The sequence below is a fragment of the Physeter macrocephalus genome, chromosome 8 (assembly GCF_002837175.3).
Source record: "Physeter macrocephalus isolate SW-GA chromosome 8, ASM283717v5, whole genome shotgun sequence".
NCBI lineage: Eukaryota > Metazoa > Chordata > Mammalia > Artiodactyla > Physeteridae > Physeter > Physeter macrocephalus.
The window spans coordinates 81,776,422-81,796,371 of NC_041221.1; the positions used below are offsets into that span (position 1 = coordinate 81,776,422).

The window sequence follows — 19,950 nt, forward strand, 5'->3', positions numbered from 1 at the left end:
CAGCGGCCATGGCTCACGGGCCCAGCCGCTCCGCGGCATGTGGGATCTTCCCGGACCGGGGCACGAACCCGCGTCCCCTGCATCGGCAGGCAGACTCTCAACCACTGCACCACCAGGGAAGCCCTAAAAGTAATTTCTGATTTTAAAGATTGTTTAAATCTTTTTTCATTTTCTGTTTTGTTTAAAGAGAATACATATAATTCAAAATAAATCCTTCTCTAACCCAAAGTAATTGTAAATGGAAATTTTGAATTGATAAGGCATAGATATAAATTTAAAAGGTAGAGAAAATTAGCAAAATTTCCTGAAAGACAAGAGAAAGGAGATGAACAGGGCTTTATGTGTGCCAGAAACAGGAGAAATTATACAATACATCCTCACCAAACTAACATGGTGCCAGTAGAAACTGCTAGAGAAGCTAGTAAAATGTGGGAATTTATTGGCAAAAAGCACCGAGAAGCAGGCACAGAGCTTACTAGTGAGAGAGAAGATGAATTCCATCCAAGCAAGCCACCATTTCTACTCTGCCTGCCCCATACCACCCCCTAGGGCAGAGAATGAATATAGCAGAGGCAGTTTATACCTCACTAGAGGTGTAAACTTCTCAAGTAGTGCTGGGACTGCCAGAGAATTGTGCCGATGTGACATTGTGCTCAGAATCCTTGGGAAACACATTCTAGGAAAATGTAGCCCTTATATCCATCCTCAGGCATTTGCCAGGTACACAGTTTTGGTATTTGGATATTGAATCTGTTCATCAATGTGTAATGTTTCCCTGCCTCTGTGTGTATGTGTGTGTGTGCGTGCGTGCACAAATGAGAAACTAAATTGTTTTGTGATTATAAATAATTCTGGGAATATATGCTCTGCCTAGGTTTTCCTGTGGGTTTTAACTGTCTGTTTTTTAATTTCACAGTGTGTGGACAACATACGGTGTAATGGTTTAATGACTATAGTGTTTGAAGAAAATTCCAAAGTTTCTGTGCCACATATGATTAAGTAAGTGTGATAATCCTTTCTCTTACATTTTAATCAGGATCAAATTGGTAGAGAATGTAAAACCCTGAATAAAATATTGTTTCAGTAGGATTCTGCTTCCTACTCTGAATATGTTTGACAGTAATGTGATTGATAATTCATGATATGCCATTATAAATAATAAGACTATCACAATGGTTTTTCAGATTCATAGTTTATTGACTCACAACATAGAAAAATAGTTTTTCGTACTGTTCAGATGCCTTCCTCAGTACAAAAGCCTATCAGAATTTTCAGGTTCAATGGATGGACCTAGAGATTGTCATACTGAGTGAAGTAAGTTAGACAGAGAAAGAGAAATATCTTATGGTATGGTATTGCTTACATGCGGAACCTAAAAAGAAATGATACAAATGAACTTATTTACAAAACAGAAACAGACTCACAGACTTAGAGAATGAACTTATGGTTACCAGAGGGGAAGGGTGGGGGGAAGGGAGAGATTGGGAGTTTGGGATAGACATGTACACACTGCTGTGTTTAGAGTGGATGGCCAACAAGGACCATATATAGCACAGGGTAGCTGCTTTATATTATGTAACAACCTAGGTAGGAGGGGAGATTGAAGGAGAATGGATACATGTATATGTGTAGCTGGGTCACTTTGCTGTGCACCTGAAACTATGACAGCATTGTTAATCAACTATACTCCAATATAAAATAAAAAGTTTTTTTAAAAATTTCAAGTTCAATAAGTAAAGTTGTGATAGCCAGATGTGTCAGAGGGTGGACAAAAGTTTGGCAGATTCTTTTGCTGTCTTCTCAGTGGGTGTAAATCATATTAGTCAGATTTGGTTGTAGAGATACATTTAGATTTTGAAGACACTCAACATGAATTAACTGGCTTTTCCATGGTACCATTTACCCACAGCCTGTATATGGATTTGTCCCAGAGGCTATTGCCCAGGCCTGCCATCCTGCTCTCTGTATGTTTTGTTAGCAAAGCAAATCCTAGAGAATGGACTTGAGGACACAGGGAGGGGGAAGGGTAAGCTGGGACGAAGTGAGAGAGTGGCATTGACATACATACACTACCAAATGTAAAATAGATAGCTAGTGGGAAGCAGCTGCATAGCACAGGGAGATCAGCTCGGTGCTTTGTGACCACCTAGAGGGGTGGGATCGGGAGGATGGGAGGGAGACGCAAGAGGGAGGGGATATGGGGATATATGTATACATATAGCTGATTCACTTTGTTATACAGCAGAAACTAACACAACACTGTAAAGCAATTATACTCCAATGAAGATGTTAAAAAAAAAAAAGAAAGTGATCAACACTGGAAAAAACAACAAAAACATACAAACAACAAAAAAGCAAATCCTATAATTTAATATGATCACTAAGGAAACTATAGTTTTAAAATGAGAAGTTATATCAATAACTGTGTGCCATAGCTCTCTATATTAATGCTTTTGTCTCTACATACTTTTTTGTTTCCAAATTCAAAAATTGTTTTGGGAGGATTTTCAAGCTAACCAAATTGTTCCCTACTCGCATTTTTTGGTTATTTGCAGTCCAAATTCTAAGAATAAAATGTATTTTTAAAAGCAGTCCTGTTATATCTTTCCAAAAAAGTTACATGAAACTAAGAAAATGTTTGTCTTCCATGCCTTTTTATGTGGACGTTTTTTAGGTCTGAGATGTTTAAGACAAAGAAACAACATCAACTTTTCTCTTCTGATAGGTATTAATTGTAATTAGCATCATTCCAATGGTATAAACTTTAAAACTTATTAATTATTGTATCAGATGGAGGCAGAGTACATTATACTAGTGCCATAATTACTACAGAAAAAATATAAAAGGATGATACTGTTTTAAATTGCTAGTCAAATTTTAAAATATTTTGAGTAGGGTCATTTTAAAACTCTCGGGCAAAGATTCCTTTAGCATTCAGTTTTCTAGGTTTTAAATTTAGTATAGTTTTAAAAAAACAGGTCGGTTAAAAATGTACGATACTACAATTAAAACCAAGTATGGAATATTAAGTCAAAAGTTTCAAACTATGACTTAATTTTTGAGTTCACATCACCAGGTTAGTTTTCTTATTAGTTTTCTACCATAGTAGTCTTATTTTAATATTTCACAAAATAATATATATTATCTTAATTCCTTATTAAGAGTACTTTCATGAAGCTTAGACAGCCATGAAAGTCCAATCTGCTTTAGAATGAGAATTAGTTGGACTTGGTGGCCAAGTTATTAGCTCCTAAACCTTCAGGCAGCTGCACACCCACTATGTATACATTTTGTTCACTTTAAAAATTAGTACAGAGAAAAACTTTAGTTTTGTGCCTGACCAAGTTACGGCTGGCACCTGAATGCATCTTCTTTCCTCTGTGATGGCAGTTTGACTAATGCCCATGTCCAATCTCATTTGTATTTGATATAATTGCCTCCTGTACAGACCAAGACTTTCCTGCGTTTGGGTGCACAGGGAGGGTCACTGCAATGAGTTGGAACCACTCTCTTGGGAGAACAGAAACCTGTATCGCGGGCTGTAGGGATTTCCTATTGGAGCCACACATGTTTGGATGCCCATCTGTACTCTACTAGATATATTCCCAAGGCAGAGTTTCATGTATTTCATATCTTTCTTCCTTCTATTTTTCCCTGCTTCATTCAGCCTGGTTCTCCTCAGTCAGAAAAAAGAGGATGATTTTGCAATTTCTGTTCCTGCTGATAGTCTCCTCCATGGCACTATTCTACCCTAAATTCTGTATTCTTGCCTCCTTGCACATCTCTCTGGCTACATGCAATGAGAAAAAAAAAAAAAGATGTTTTACAGAATTAAAAGAAAAAATTATCCTACCCTAATGGCATTACTTTGCAGGCACTCACTTCCTTATAAAACTTACTAATTACAATAGGTGATTTGGGTTTGATGTCTCAAAATTACTTTTTTAAGTGTTTACCAAAAAGGAGTTGTTATTATCATAGGAGGCTTAAGTAACGCATTGTATCTTCTTGAGGGTCCCTTAGGAAATTAAGATTTCATTCAACGTAATAAAAGAAAATTAAATAATTTCATAATATTTAATTTCTTTTCTTTACTTTAAATGAAAATGTAGTCATAATTTTGAAGGACAGTGGTGCAATTAGTTTCAATTTCATGTTGACTACAATATACTTTTTCCTCCTAGTGTTTGGTTAAAATAATTATAGTCAAAAGATGCAAAGCTCAAAACAATGAATAGAATGCAAAATCATGACATTTATTAGGTGATTATATCCCTTTAAGTGATGTTTTATGCTTTATGTATATAGGCTAACGTTTGCTTTCTTTTAGTAATAGTTGCCCTCAGTTTTCTTAGAAAATAGAGATTTTAGGTGGGAAAATGGTGGGAGAAAAAGTGATTACCTCGATTAGCCATCCTCTAGACAGACTGGTTGATTCATAAAAGTTTCTAAGGTCTTTTAACAAATGAGAAAGATTAAGAACCAGAAAAGTAAAGTTGGTTGAGGGTCACATACTAAGTGCAAAAAAGAGCCATGCTATTTTCAAGAATCTCAAAAGATGCACTTATGTATTTTCGAGATCAGTGATGTGACTAAAACTAACTAACAGGCCACCCTTAGTTCCTCACCAGAAGTAAGCTACTCATTTAAAATGCTCTTTCAAGCCTGCAAGTGAAGTCCTTCCATCTGCACTGAGTTTACTTTGGGGTGGAACGTTTCCAAGAGCAAGCTAAGGAAGCTATTGATTTCTTTTTATCCCAAAGAAAATAAATATATAACTTAAAATCCCTTGAAGTGCTAATTAAGGGCACTCACAACAAGCCAGCTGATTCTTAGCAAGCAGCTGCCTCACTGAACATCACTGGCCCTGTAGTGTATCCTTTAATCAAGTGGTGAAATCCAGGACTTCATTGACTGTCTGTTCTGACATGCTGCCATGAAGGGGGACATGGGGTCTCAGATGGGAATGTGAAGGCTATGGGCAGTCCTAGCGAAGGTATGCGTTTCTTTGAGCCCCACTTGGATTCAGCCTCAGCTTCCAAGCTTTTCATCTTATGAACTTGGCCTCTATGCCGGCTTCTTTTGCCCTTTCTAACAAAGGTGCACCATGGGCTGAGGGCTCTGAGCACAGCCAAGGATCTTGAGGGCTGCTGTGTGAATCTTCCCTCCAGTTTGCTGTCCACCTGGAGAGGCTGCTGCAGGCTTCCAGTGCAAGGGCCTCAGGGTGATGGGTTGAGGAGCAGCCAGGTGGGAGGTTTTAGAGAATGAGAAAAGCCCAGCATTGCAGGTGGGCAGGTGTGTACTGTTCAGCGGGAATCTTTAGAAGAGTTGACTGCCTATATTACAGCCATTACTTTTTTTATGAAGACATTTTTAACACTGCAGAATATTGAAAATGTAAGGAAAACACAACATTTCACACAATTTATGGATTAAATTGTAATCAGAAAATGGTTGGCCTTGGGCTTCTCTGGTGGCACAGTGGTTGAGAGTCTGCCTGCCGATGCAGGGGATATGGGTTCGTGTCCCTGTCCGGGAAGATCCCACATTCCGCAGAGCGGCTGGGCCCGTGAGCCATGGCCGCTGAGCCTGCGTGTCCGGAGCCTGTGCTCCGCAATGGGAGAGGCCACAACAGTGAGAGGCCCATGTACTGAAAAAAAAAAAAAAAAAAAAAAGAAAAGGTTGGCCTTAAATGCATTTATCAGCCAGAAAGAATGAAATGGATTAACTTTTTCTAACATTCAAGAAGTTAGAAAAAGAATGACAAAATCAACTGTAGGAAAGTGTAGGAAGGAGATAACTAAGATAAGAATGGAAATTAATAAATTAAAATATAGAAAAACAGTAGAATTGAGCAATCAAAGAGCTGGTTCCAGAGGGAAAATACCTAATAATATAATCTATTAGTTTAATCAAGAAAAAAGGGGGAAAGCACAAATGTACAAAATTAGAAGTGAGAAAAAGAAATAACCACAGATAACAGCAGTGATATTTGGGTCTCCTCTTCCTCCCCAACCCTCTGTGGGGAGAACATCACCCGCTACTTTTTTTTTTTTTTTTGCTGTACGCGGGCGTCTCACTGTTGTGGCCTCTCCCGTTGCGGAGCACAGGCTCTGGACGCGCAGACTCAGCGGCCATGGCTCACGGGCCCAGCCGCTCCGTGGCATGTGGGATCTTCCCGGACCAGGGCACAAACCCGTGTCCCCTGCATCGGCAGGCGGACTCTCAACCACTGCACCACCAGGGAAGCCCACCCGCTACTTTTTATTCACACTTCTGATATTCTGATTTGAGGGCATAAGCAGTGCCCCTCCTAAATAGGGCTTTGGCTTTAATCTCCTAATAAAACATGATTGAACCAGAGAAAGAAGTGAAGGGTAGCAGAATATGCCACCCTATAATATGCCACTGTGGCATATTGATTATGTTGAGCTATAGGCACTTGAAAAACAGCAAATGCAGAGAGAGGATTTTTCTGAATTCTTCTTATCTGCCTAAAGACAGATTCTCCAAAAGGAACTCAGTTGTCATAAATCCCCTTCCCAGGAGTTTCACCAACCATGGAAGATTGACAGTTGTCACAGGAGAGAATAGATGTCGACATCACACGCAGGCAAACTGTCACAAACTATCATACCTTCCATCTATTCTAAGGGTTCATTCATCTTTCCTAAAAATCATTTACTCTCCCTTGAGAGGCCTACGTACCCTCCACCTCCCTTTACCTATAAGATGGTATTTAAGTCTGAGTTCTAAGCCACCTTTGTGAGTTTCTCATTTTCCCCTGGTTATCTCCCATGTATACGTGAGGTATACATGTTAATAAACTTGTTTATTTTTCTCTTGTTAATCTGTCTTTTATCACAGGATCTCAGCCAACAACTCAGGAGGGTAGAGGGAAAATTATTTTTCCTCCCCTGCAGAAGGAATTCACAGAGTGAAATGAACTATTAACGTCTCCACAATTAATTCTGAACTTCCTAAATTATAATGGCACGTTTGATGTTTTTACAGCCCTGCTTTGTTGTATGTAATATGTCCTATCACATCTTTCATCAAATGTAAGGAGAAGCACAGACACGAGTATATATTTACAAATATTGAGATACTCAGGGGCCGAGAGGCAAGCCGCGCCCTGGTTTTGTCCTCATGTTCCTGCCTTGTGCGTAGGTCTGATGCCCGTCTTCACAAGGATGACACTGACATTTGCTTCAGTAAAACACTCAACTCCTGCAAAGTGCCCCAGATCCGTTATGCCAGCGTGGAGCGCCTCTTGGAGCGACTGACAGACCTGCGGTTTCTTAGTATCGATTTCCTCAATACCTTTCTGCACACCTATCGGATTTTCACAACGGCAGCCGTGGTGCTGGGGAAGCTTTCTGACATATACAAGAGGCCTTTCACCTCTATCCCCGTCAGGTAGGCCCGGCACTAGCCTGTGATGAAAGTGTGGCCCACCTGGTCCCTGGGTCTCTGTGCAGATGGGCAGCCCTGCTCTGCAGGGCACTGGCTTGCCTTTGAACTTGCCAGGCCCCACCAGTAGAAGTGGGGGAGTCGAGGTCACAGATAGTTCCCGAGGGAAGTAGTTGAAGTTTCCAAGTGGCCGTTGCTTGCCCTGTGAATATTTGGAAGATAACTCTATTGTTTGGGGCTTTTCTTTCTCCTTTTTTGTTAAATTGCAGGCCCTGATTCAGTAGGTCTGGAGTGGAGCCCGTTACCGGTGTTACTTGTCTTTGGACCACAGTTTAGTAGCAGGGGATTAGACTAAGCCTAAATAGTGTCTGTGTTCCTTTGGCAAGTGTGTGGTATACATGCAGCATTTAAATGAAGGTGAATCCAGCAACAGAAGTGTGATGATATTGTGGCCTTTTAATGTAGGGAGCATGTTCTTGAATAACATCAGGGGACTCATTTTCACTTGGCTACAACCTGTTAATAGCTTTTGCTCTTATTTTTAGGTCCTTGGAATTGTTCTTCGCTACCAGCCAGAATAGCAGAGGTGAACACTTGGTGGATGGCAAATCCCCACGCCTGTGTCGCAAATTCTCTTCCCCACCACCGCTGGCTGTGTCCAGAACGTCCTCCCCAGTGAGGGCCAGAAAGTTGTCCTTGACTTCTCCCTTGAACTCAAGGATAGGAGCGTTGGACCTGACCACCTCCTCAGCGTCCAGCAGTCCTACAACCACTCACAGCCCTGCTGCATCCCCACCACCACACACTGGTAAAGTACCACTGGATCTTAGCCGAGGCCTTTCTTCTCCAGAACAAAGCCCAGGATCTGTAGAAGAGCATGTAGATAACCCCCGCGTGGATCTGTGTAACAAGCTAAAACGAAGTATTCAAAGAGGTATTATCCAGCTGCCATACCCCGCATTTGCTGGCCCCCTGTTTCCCCACCATTCCTTCTGGAGCCCTAGTTTCCTTTCATTACAACTTTCCTACTTCTGCATAGAAAGTAGAATGAATACAATGGCTAGTTAGAAGAGAAAATTCCTGTAGTTCCCTCTGGCCTTTGTGGAAGGAGAGCAAGGTTAGCCGCCTTCTATGATAAAAGGCTAATTGCAGTCAGTTGTCTATGGAAGAATGTTGTCATCTAAAGGGTTATCACTGGAAGGTTCTTGGTGGAATTAAGGCTGGTTGGCTAAAGAGCATAGCATGATATTTGGCATTAGAGATAGGTTGCCATGGTCCTCATCCATGACCTTGAGCCTCAGAGCCTTCTCCTCCTCCAGTGTCTACCTTAAGCACCTGTAGCTTCCAGCCTTTCCCTGCTAATGTGACGACCTAACCTGGAAGCTAGGTCATTAAGATGACTTCTTCAGTTTAGTTTTCAAGGCAACGCTCCCTATTACAACAGAGACATAGGGAGAAAAGTTAAGTCTGAGACAGTGTTCATTGTCCATGACACAACCAAAGTGGTTTTTGAAAATGTGAATTAGATCATCTGGTTTCCTGATTAGATTCTCTAATGACTTCCTATCACATTTAGAATAAAGCACATCGGTCTTCCCAAGGCCTTCAGATCCTATGAGACTTGGATGCTGTCTCTCTCTTTAACCCCTGCTCCTGCCACGCTCCCTCATCTGCTAGGCTACAGTCGCATTGATTTCCTTTTTGTGTCTCAGAAACACCTGGGTCATTTCTGCCTCAGGGCCTTTGCACTTGTTTATCCCTCTGCCTGGACAGTCTTCCCATATAAGCTCATGAGATCAGCAACCTTGTCTGTCTTGTTCACCTCTGTACTGTCAGTGCCTTGGCCAGTGCCTGGCAGGTAGTAAATTTTTGTTAAATGAATAAATCAAGCAAAACACTCAGGGAACTAATCAAGGATTCCTGTGGCACATCTCCCTACCTCCTCAGCTTGGTACAACATAGGGGTTGGAGGAGGTGATCCTTGTTCTTTTATAATCCAGTGTTTCTGTGATGAAAATAAAAAAAGATTTCATGGCCAAGTTAGCAAACAGCTTTTTTTTTTTTTTTTTTACTATATAGTAACTGATTTCTTTACTGATAACATAATAAAAAATTGGGCAATAAGTCAGACAAAGTGTCCAGATTTTAAAGAGGATCACCCAGATGGAAGCATAGACCCCTGCTTTTCTACCTGCTTCAAGATTCTTTGTAGTTTCTAGCTCAGATCACTTCAATAAGCTTTCTGAGTGAAGTACTTAATGGAATTTTAACTGGAGCGGTTGTCATCAAAAGGAACACCCGTTTAAACAAGAAATTCTTGAAATTGACACATTAGCAACTAAGGAGGATGAACGGGGGAAGATAATTAAAAAGTCATTAGAACAACAAGCTTTAGTAGAATCAGGATGGATTTTTCTTGGGAATAATGAGGTGATGCACAAGGTGACAGGTGCATCTGGGGTTTGATCCAGGCCAGTGCTTGGGAATATCCATGGTGGGAATGAATTTGGGAGGCTTTTCTCAAACCTCCCTTCTGGGTCAGAGCGCCCTGGGAAGCACAGGAACTTCCCAGAATATGGAAAGTTCTTTTCCCCTCCTTTATTGGATTGTATTAAATAGGAGAGGGGAAATCTGGAGGTAAGTCTGGTTTCTCATGTTATTTTGAGTTAGGAGAGCTTTAGGAATAAGCATTTTAGTGCCAGACATTTGTGACTCTGAGGCTTTGGTTTGATTGCCCCTGAGGCTGGGATGAGAACATGGTAAGGTCTGTTCAGGAGTCATTGTGTGACCACCTTCTCTGTGCAGGTTGCTGTGCTACAGGGTCCATAATGGTAAATAAGATGATTCCCAGGCCCCTTATATATAGTTCCCTGGAGAAGGTGGGCAAAACGTAAGTATAGGGCAGATGGTACAAGAGGTATAGATGGAGTGCTCCAGAAGGTGAAAAGCGGGGAAGATAAGGTTTGAGCAGAATCAGGAAGTGTCATTGACATGAGCCAAGAAGAATGGATAGATAGGTTGTGTTGTGGGGAAAAAATGGGGCACCAAAGGATGGTCATGTCCCAGGTCTTGAGTGAGTCCCTGGGACAGGCCGCCAAGTGAGGGTCCTTGGCTACGCGCAAGAAATAATTCAAGAGTGAGCCATAGTAAAGTGAAGGCAGGTTTATTTAGAGAGATACACACTCCATAGACAGAAGGTGAGAGAGGTGGCCCCTGGTGTTGGGGCCGTTAGTTTTTATGGGCTGGGTAATTTCATAGGCTAACGAGTGGGAGGATTATTCCAGCTACTTTGGGGAAGGGGTGGGGATTTCCAGGAATTGGGCCACCGCCCACTTTTTGGCCTTTTATGGTCAGCCTCGGAACTATCATGGCACTGGTGGGTGTGTCATTTAGTGTGTTAATGCATTACAATGAGTATATAATGAGGCTCAAGGTCTCCTAGGAGTCAAATCTTACACCATCTTGGGCTTAGTAGGTTCTAACTGTTTTTTGTGGTATCCTATTCTTCTTCCTGGTTGTGTCATTCTTTTTTTTTTTGCGGTACGCGGGCCTCTCACTGTTATGGCCTCTCCCGTCGTGGAGCACAGGCTCCGGACGCGCAGGCTCAGCAGCCATGGCTCACGGGCCCAGCCGCTCCGCGGCATGTGGGATCTTCCCGGACCGGGGCACGAACCCGTGTCCCCTGCATCGGCAGGCGGACTCTCAACCACTGCGCCACCAGGGAAGGCCGGTTGTGTCATTCTTTTAAGGGTTGTGCTCTGCCCTTTTCCTTCCTGTCTCAGTTGGACGGAGGAAACAGGCAAACTTATGGGCAAAGAGAACCTATGAGCAAAGGGCTGATGGTAACCCCCAGTGGTGAAACCCATTTCTGAGAGCAGGAGTGTCCAGTGCTTCTGAAGGGGCAGCTTTTGTCCAGTTTTGACACCATGTGCAGCTCTGTAGAGGAAACCCTGCTACTAGTCTTCCTGGGGCTTTCTAGCATCTAGTAAACTTTTATAAACTCTGCTGAAGAATCCTCCTCTTCCTCCTACTTGTTTTTGGCCATCTTAGCCATTAAGTGTACAGTTCAGTGGTGTTTAGTATATTCACATTGTTGTGCAATACATACTTAGAACTTTTTCATCTTGCAAAACTGAAACTCTATATCCATTGAACAACTCCGCATTTCTCCCTCCCCCCAGCCCTTGGCAACCACCATCTTCTTTCTGTTTCTATGAGTTTGACTACTTTTAAAAAATATTTATTTATTTGTTTTTGGCTGCATTGGGTCTTCATTGCTGCATGCGGGCTTTCTCTAGTTGCGGTGAGCAGGGGCTACTCTTCGTTGTGGTGCGTTGGCTTCTCATTGTGATGGCTTGTCTTGTTGCTGAGCACGGGCCCTAGGCGCACAGACTTCAGTAGTTGTGGCACGCAAACTTCAGTAGTTGTGGCATGTGGGCTCAGTAGTTGTGGCTCGCGGGCTCTAGAGCGCAGGCTCATTAGTTGTGGCACACGGGCTTAGTTGCTCTGCGGCATGTGGGATCTTCCCAGAGCAGGGCTTGAACCCATGTCCCCTGCATTGGCAGGCAGATTCTTAAGCACTGCACCACCAGGCAAGTCCCAAGCTTGACTATTTTATATGCCTCATATAAGTGAAATCACACAGTATTTGCCTTTTTGTGACTGGCTTATTTCACGTAGCATAATGTCCTCAAGGTTCATCCATGCTGTAACATGTGCCAGGATTTTCTTCTTTCTTAAGGCTGAACAATATTCTACTGTATATATACTCCATATTTTCTTTATCCATTCCTCTATTGATGGACATTTGGGTTGCTTCCATCTCTTGGCTACTGTGAATAATACTGCAGTGTACATGTGTATGCAGTTATCTCTTCAAGATCCTGCTTTCAGTTCTTTTGCATATATACCCAAAAGTGAGATTGCTAGATCATATGGTAATTCTATTTTTAATTTTTTGAGGAAATTTTTGTTTTTGATAGTGCCTACACCATTTACATTCCCATCAACAGTGTACAGGGTTCCAATTTCTCTGCATCCTTACCAACACTTAATATTTTCTTTCTTTTGATAGTGGCCTCCTAACAGGAGTACGGTGAGAATCTTTCTCCTTTTTTGCAATTTCCCAGAGATTGCATTTTAATTTGGCTAATGCTTAGTAGTATAGGTATTAACTTTTTTCTTGAATAGAGGAGCAAACGAAAAATCTATTCCTTTCTGCATTATAGACTAACTACATCTCGTAGTTCTAAAGGTCCTCAGTCAAGCTGCCCATTACCCATCTTAATTAATTCTTACACTTTAACTTACACATGGATTGTTCCACAGTGGTCACCAAGTTCCCTAGTTCTGGTCTTTGAAGTCCAAGCCCAAAGTGTATAGCGTTGGTCCAATGCCATATCGTAGCATCTGTTTGGCCTGCTGTCTCAGATAGAGGTGTGATCACTGGTAGGAATCACTAGTTTTTCCCCAGGAATGATAAGCTGGAAAAAGTTTAGACTTGGGGAGACCAAGATAAATGTGAAAGAACCAGATCAATCTCTCAGGGAAGGACACTGACAAAGGCTGCAAAGACTTGTCAGTGTAGGTGTTGGGCAGAGGTAGGATCAGGGATCATTGTGGGCACAGCTAGCATCAGCTAGAGAGCTTGTTATGTAGCAGCTCGGATCACTTCTGACCAGGGCCCAGCAGATGGAGAGGGTCCATGAATAATGGTGTGGCAGAAATAGTAGGTTCTTTCTCACATTAGAGAAATAGCCAAAGTTGAGGGCTTACTGCCTCTGTGTTTCTCCACTGGATTTTCCCCAAACAGATGATTTGCAGTTAGAATTTCAAGGGTCAGTTTATCCACATGGTTTGCGGAGTAGAAATAGGATTTTGCAGTTCCCAGGTCAAGGTTAAATACAGAGCTCCTCTCACTGTGGGAGGTGGGGACATTCCAGGGTTGTGTCCATGTGTGGCCCATGGCGCTTGTTGAAGCCCATTAGAGCCAACTTCATCTCCAGAGATGCCCGCTCCTCTGCCCCGTGTGTCTTAGTCACGTCTACCCACTAATACCTCCCCCTTTAGCTCTCATTTTTACCATGATTTCCACCCCCCTCCAGCAATCCTTTTATTAAACACTTTGTTTTTGGCCACCTCATTGCATCTTGATTTTTTTTCTCTTTCTGTAGCTGTCTTCTGATTATTTTTAATGTATTTACTTCCCATCTTGTTCTTGAAAGTATTTAAGATGGTAGGTCAAAGAGGCACATGGTACACTGGATTAAAACTAAAATAGATAAGGAAATCCGGCAATGGAGGAAAATCCTATGAGGCCATGGGTATGGTTAGTGAACAAATGAGTACTGTGTGGTCCTCTGCAGTTCCTAAAGTCACTCTGATTTTGGTTCTGAATGTAATCAGTTATGTGATTCATATTGAAAGCTAAGAATAGATTGGTGTGCAGGCACATCTTTTCTTGCTCCTGAGACTTGAGAATAATTTATCCTGTGGATCCTCATAAAGGAGACACTGTGAATAGAAAGCTTAGAATTATACTGGGGTCTAGGGAGCTCTTTGGCATTTTTCTGAAAAGGGGAAACAAAGGAATTATAGATCTAGTTTTTCCTTTTATTTTGCATTGGCATATAGGCAATACTGATCATGAATAGTTCTAGAAAAGTCATGGATGAAACACTTTACTTCAGTGTCAGCCTGACAAACTGTGTGTGTGTGTGTGTGCGCGCGCGCGCGCGTGCACAGAATGTCTACAGAAGCCAAGAGTGCTGCCGTATTAACTCTGCTATCTAGTCTTGAAAATTCCAGTTGGCAAAGTAAAGGGAGACAATGATCTGTCTTTAATTTGAAAGATGTTTGCGTGTGCTTTGCATAATGGTAACACTTAAGACAGCTGGCAGACTTGAATAAGAAACCCTGTGCCAAGAGTTTGTACAGTTTCTACTTTTCACCTCAGGATGCAACTCCACAAACCTCATTGCACGAGATCAGCTTCACCATTAGGCCCATACTAAGGTCATGGGTCTCCCTCACTGCTGTCCAGCTAGACAGTTTCAGGGTACCATCTTTGATAAATGCTAGTAACCTTTGTCCAGTTTTATTGTCATTGCTGTTATAATGCCAGCCTTGCAATATTTCCTGGCAAGAGAACTTCAAATGACATGAAGGGAAAGAAGAGAAATAAGAATTATCCCTCAAAATGAGCGAGACTACGAACTTTGGAGGGAAAAATAATGCAATTGGTTTCACCCCCACCCACCTCCCCAGATCTGTTCCTGGCTCACCCAACATTCATCAGTGCCCCTCTTTCTTCCTACCACGAAGTCCCCACCTTCTGCTATCCTGGGTCCTTCTAAAAAGCCCAAATATCAGCCCAGCTCACATCCAGATTCCATCCAATGGTGAGATCTCAACAAAAAACATAACCGACAGCAGGCAAGAAAGGAGAGCCATGGGGCAGCTCACTCACTGTGTTTGGGTCTCTTACCCCATCAGCGTTCTCTTGGCGCATGGCCGTGCAACCAGTCTAAGCATCGCTGCACGACCCACATCACTAGTGTCTGTTTCTGTATTCTTAGTTTGAAAATTGCCTGCCTGTGGGCTGAAAGTGCTCCCAATTTTAGCATTTGTTTTGAGCCCACATCTGCCCACTCGTTCTGCAGGCAAAGCTGCTTTGCATGGAACTTGACTGAAAGTGAACCTGCCAGAAGGAAACGCTTCTTCCCCCCCCCAATGCTGGCATGGTTTCTCCTCTCTGTAGGTGCCCGTTTGCTTACAGTGTTATTCTGTGCTTTCCTGTTCTTTCGGTGGACTTTCGGGGTCTGTCCAGCGCTCTCGCTGGGAAGTTTTTTGGGTTCAGTGTAATTACTGACTAAATGATTTGCTCATTTGCCTCAGAGGAATGAATGGTTGAATCAGACCAAGGACATACATTTGATATTCTGCTTGCTCTTGCAAAGCAGATGCCTTCTATTACTGCATTTTGAGGGAGTTATTTAGAAAATAATAAAACTAACAGCTAAGCACTGATTTTTATGTCTCCATCCTGCATCATTGCCAGCTTGACTGTAATTATGTCATTCGAGGAAAGAGTCTAACCATTTCCCTTCCCTGGCCCCTTTGTTTTTCAAAAGAGCTGACTTGGGGCCATATTTCTAAGGGAGTAAATCACATGCAAGTGTAAAAATGGCTTTATGTGAAGTCATTAGGGATTTTGTCAGGTTTGTTGAGTGAAATCTTGAATGGAATGGTAAAGAGTTGAGTTGAGAGTAGTTCTGCTGACAGAGGTAAATGGAAAACTAGTGGAGGTGACACAGCTTTTATCGGTTGATGAAAAGCCCAAGGAAAAAGAAATGGAAGAGTTGTTGGAAATTTATGAAATTTTTGTAGTGCTTTGCCTGCAAAGAACACACACAAAGTTGTAATTTTACCTGGTTAATAAGCTAGCGCAAAGGGTGTGGTAATAGCTTAAATGTGACTCTGGACTGTTTCTTTTACTCATGGGATGTTAGCTGCAGTGAAGAGGCACAAATTATCTTAAAAATCTCTCAACTGTTCATTGTAAAAATTTCCACTTGCTTCCTGCTGATCTGTAGCTCTAGGACAGGGCTAACCGATAGAACTTTCTGGGAGGATGGAAATGCTGTTCAGTACTGTAGCCACTAACCACACGTGGCTACTGAGCACTTGAAGTGTGGCCAGTGCAAGTGAGGAAGTGAAGTATTCACTTAAATTTAGTTCTCATTTAAATTTACATAGCCACTTTTGGCTCGTGTTACCATTTTGGACAGTACAGCTGTAGGTCCTTAGGCAGGGGGGCTCCTTTCATTGTCATAAGGGAGCAACCCAGGCAAAGAACTAATGAAGTCCCAATTTTCATTTACCATCTGGAAAAAGTCCCTCTTTTTCCCACTCTAAGAAGGCAGAAACATGCTGGCGGGCGGGGAAGCCACTGCATATCCTCTTCTTTTTATCAGTAACGTCTGTTGTGTTGAACAAAAGGGGCTTGGGAGGGTCAACCAGGCTCAGCAGGCTCAGCAAGACAGGTGTGGAGATGAGCCACAGTTAGACTTTGTGTCGTTAACATTCCGCCATGAAGAATGACTCAATTTCATGATAAAGTCCTTTAAAAATATAGACTAACATGAAATGCTTATTATCCATAATGAACTTTTGTGTTTCCATGCATGATACTGACAAGAGACTCTTGAATTCATGGCCTGGTTGTTAAAATTCATGATGTTTTAAAGCAGCAGTGCTAGAGTCTGCGCCGGTGGACCGAGCAGGAGTGGAAAGCTCCCCCACGGCAGATGCCACCGAACTTTCACCTTGCAGGTCACCCTCAACTCCTCGGCACCTCCGCTACCGCCAGCCCGGAGGTGAGCGCTCGGAAGGGGACTCAGAAACACACAACCGAGGGATGATTCTAGCTCCTGAATCTTTTGTTTGCCTTACTGTTTCACTCCCCGAATATTTTTAGTCTCGGTTATGAAAAGAAATGGGAAGCAGATGTTACTGTAGGACCAAGTAGCGGAAAATAAATGATTAGAGAGTATGTCATTAGTATAACCAATATTTATTTGACCCCATCATTGCATGGCACTTTGTGTGGAGTAACCTGAATTGAGAAGCCTGTTCTTAGCTGCTAGTTGATTGAATTTCAGTGCTGGTTTTACCAAAATGTTCCCAGACTCTGATACCTTACCATGAATCCCAGTGTAGTCTGTATTAAATAGGTTCATCTGGGACACAAAATTGTCCGGGGGGGACCTTATTAAGAACACCGTTTCAGCTAAAATAAAGTCCAGTTGCATGGGACTCCAGTCTTCTTATTGCTAGTGGCAGAATCTGGTATCTTTTCTATAGTTATGAAAATTATAAAACATTATCCCATAATTTGTTTTAGAATATACCAAATGTTTTCTAATTGGAGGGAAGACTGTCAGAGCAAAAGACAGAAATCTTTTATCTCCTCATTGCTCAAGTAAATATATCCAAATTACAGTTGTTTTAGAAATGTTTTCTTCTTTTCTCTTCAAGCCAATTGTTTCAAATTGGAAGGGAAAATTATTCAATTATGAAACCAGATTCACCCTAAGTAACCCATGTAAAACATAGACATTTTCTAATTCTCATCCTCCTGCTTTATTTTTTTAAATTTTTTTCTTTTTTTTGGTACGCGGGCCTCTCACTGTGTGGCCTCTACCATTGCGGAGCACAGGCTCCGTGGCCATGGCTCACGGGCCCAGCCGCTCCGCGGCATGTGGGATCTTCCCGGACCGGGGCACAAACCCGTGTCCCCTGCATCGGCAGGCAGACTCTCAACCACTGCGCCACCAGGGAAGCCCGTCATACTCCTGCTTTAAGTAAGGCAGTTTAGCAAAAGATAGAGTGCGTGGCTCCAAATGGTCATTTCATTTGCAGCCTTAGCCTCGTGGTGGAAGCTGTTTTCATTGCCATCACCTCCAAGAGAAGCTAGTCTGGGTCAGGCTGTTGTCAGCAGATTTGCCCTGATAGATATTAGCCCTTTGGGGCTCCTGGTCAGTCATGGGTCACCCTGACATTTGGATAGTTCTGAAAACCCAAGGTAACAAGCTAGATTCCCTGGCTTGTTATAGGACTACTATGGAATTAGCCAAATCTCTTTACTCTTCTTAGAGCCTTGGTCAGTCCAAGCCTTGGCAACTTCTTTGACCATTGCCACATGGGACAGACTCCCTTGAGTTCATTAAACCTGTAAGAGTTTGGGGCCAAAGCCTGTGAAAGCAAAACTTTACCAAGGCAAGAGTTAAATGCTATCTACTTGGTTACTATTATTAGAGCTCTGTTTTAGTATAGTCTCTTTCATATGTTTATATTCATTAAAAATTTTTTTTAATTTATATAAACATCATTTGGAAATCCTCATCCTGTTTGTGGATTAACTAAGGATTAACAAGAAACAAAGGATTAACCTTTGTTTCTTTCCTGATCTGACTAAATCCCAACGATACAGGAAGAAAGCCAAAATCTGTGATAATATGGTGGATCCAAATGGGGAGAGTATCACACATTTTCTCACTGTGTAGCTGAATTTTGCCTGTTCATCTGTCTACTTGCCACCTTGTTTCACAAATGTTTTCAGGCTACTGCTGAAGGAGAGGGTAGAGCTGTTCTTTGCTTTCATGCTTGGGCACATTTAGCAGCTCTTTGCTTCCCCTCATTTATTTTAAGCATGACTATATAACTTTAGGGGCAAACTAATCAAAAATCACAGAATCACAGTGAACTATCTTCACTAAAAGCCTGGGTGAGAAAAACAGTGAGGTTGTCAGCAATATTATCAAATGCTGTGTGTAAGTATCTGAGTGAGAGGGGCTGCAAAAAGGTGCTGAGTGCATCCTTTGATTTTAGAACCCATCTCTGCTTCTAAAGGTATTTTGAGAAGAAAATTCCATCAGTAAAATGTAGAATTTTTGTGTTTTTTTGCGGTACGCGGGCCTCTCACTGTTGTGGCCTCGTCCCGTTGCGGAGCACAGGCTCCGGACGCTCAGGCTCAGCGGCCACGGCTCACGGGCCCAGCCGCTCCACGGCATGTGGGATCTTCCCAGACCGGGGCACGAACCCGCGTCCCCTGCATCGACAGGCAGACTCTCAACCACTGAGCCACCAGGGAAGCCCAAGAATATTTTTTAAAAATATTTTTTATATTGAGATAAAATCCACATACCATAAGATTCACCCTTTTAAAATATACAGTTCAGTGGTTTTATATATTCACAAGGCTGGGCAGCCATGACTACTCTCTCATTCCAGAACATTTTCATCACCTCCCCCACCAAGGGACCATGTCCTCATTAGTAGTCACTCCCCATTCCTGTCTCCCCTCCAGCCCCTGGAAACCACTAATTTACTCTCTGTCTCTATGGATTTACCTAATCTGGACATTTAATGTAAATGGGATCATACAACATGTGACTCTTTATGACTGACTTTCACTTAGCATGATGTTTTCAAGGTACATTCATGTTGTATGTATTAGTACTTCATTCCTTTCTGTGGCTAAATGATGTTCCCTTGTATGAGAATTTTTGATTTGGTTTATCCTTTCACCAGTTGGTGGACATTTGGTTGTTTTTACTTTTTGGCTGTTATGAATAATGCTGCTATGAGTGTTCACGTATAAGTTTTTGTGTAGACGTATGCTTTCATTCCTCTTGGGGCTGTACCTAGAATGGACTTGCTAATATAGAATCTTGTTATTTGCCTATTAATAAGGACAACGCAGGGTATTTGCATTCATCCAGTGCTGGAATGAAAATGAGAATTTGTATTACGTTATATTATCCAACTGCCTCACCATGCCATTTCCATTCTTTTGAAATAACCAGGACAGACGGCCGACAACTCCCCCTGCTCTGTTTCACCTGCTTCTGCTTTTGCAATTGCCACAGCTGCAGCAGGACATGGGAGTCCACCCGGTGAGTAGGGGCCAGCAGCTGAGTGCAGACACATGGCAATTTATGGTAAATCAGTGGTCCTTGCCTGCCAGCGTCTTGA

At 42.3% G+C, this 19,950-nt stretch overlaps 1 protein-coding gene across 3 annotated transcripts in view; it reads left to right on the top strand.

Moving 5' to 3' along the window:
• RASGRF2 (Ras protein specific guanine nucleotide releasing factor 2) overlaps positions 1-19,950 on the top strand; it is a 242,945-nt gene that overhangs the window by 122,793 nt on the left and 100,202 nt on the right. Inside the window, exons 13-17 of one of the 3 annotated variants that reach the window (XM_024122410.3) lie at positions 917-999; positions 7,171-7,419; positions 7,959-8,347; positions 16,662-16,790; positions 19,782-19,871. In XM_024122410.3, the coding sequence (XP_023978178.1) occupies positions 917-999; positions 7,171-7,419; positions 7,959-8,347; positions 16,662-16,790; positions 19,782-19,871 (940 nt within the window). The remainder of the gene's footprint in view (positions 1-916; positions 1,000-7,170; positions 7,420-7,958; positions 8,348-16,661; positions 16,791-19,781; positions 19,872-19,950) is intronic. The other 2 variants (XM_024122413.3, XM_024122416.3) reach the window with 2 other exon arrangements.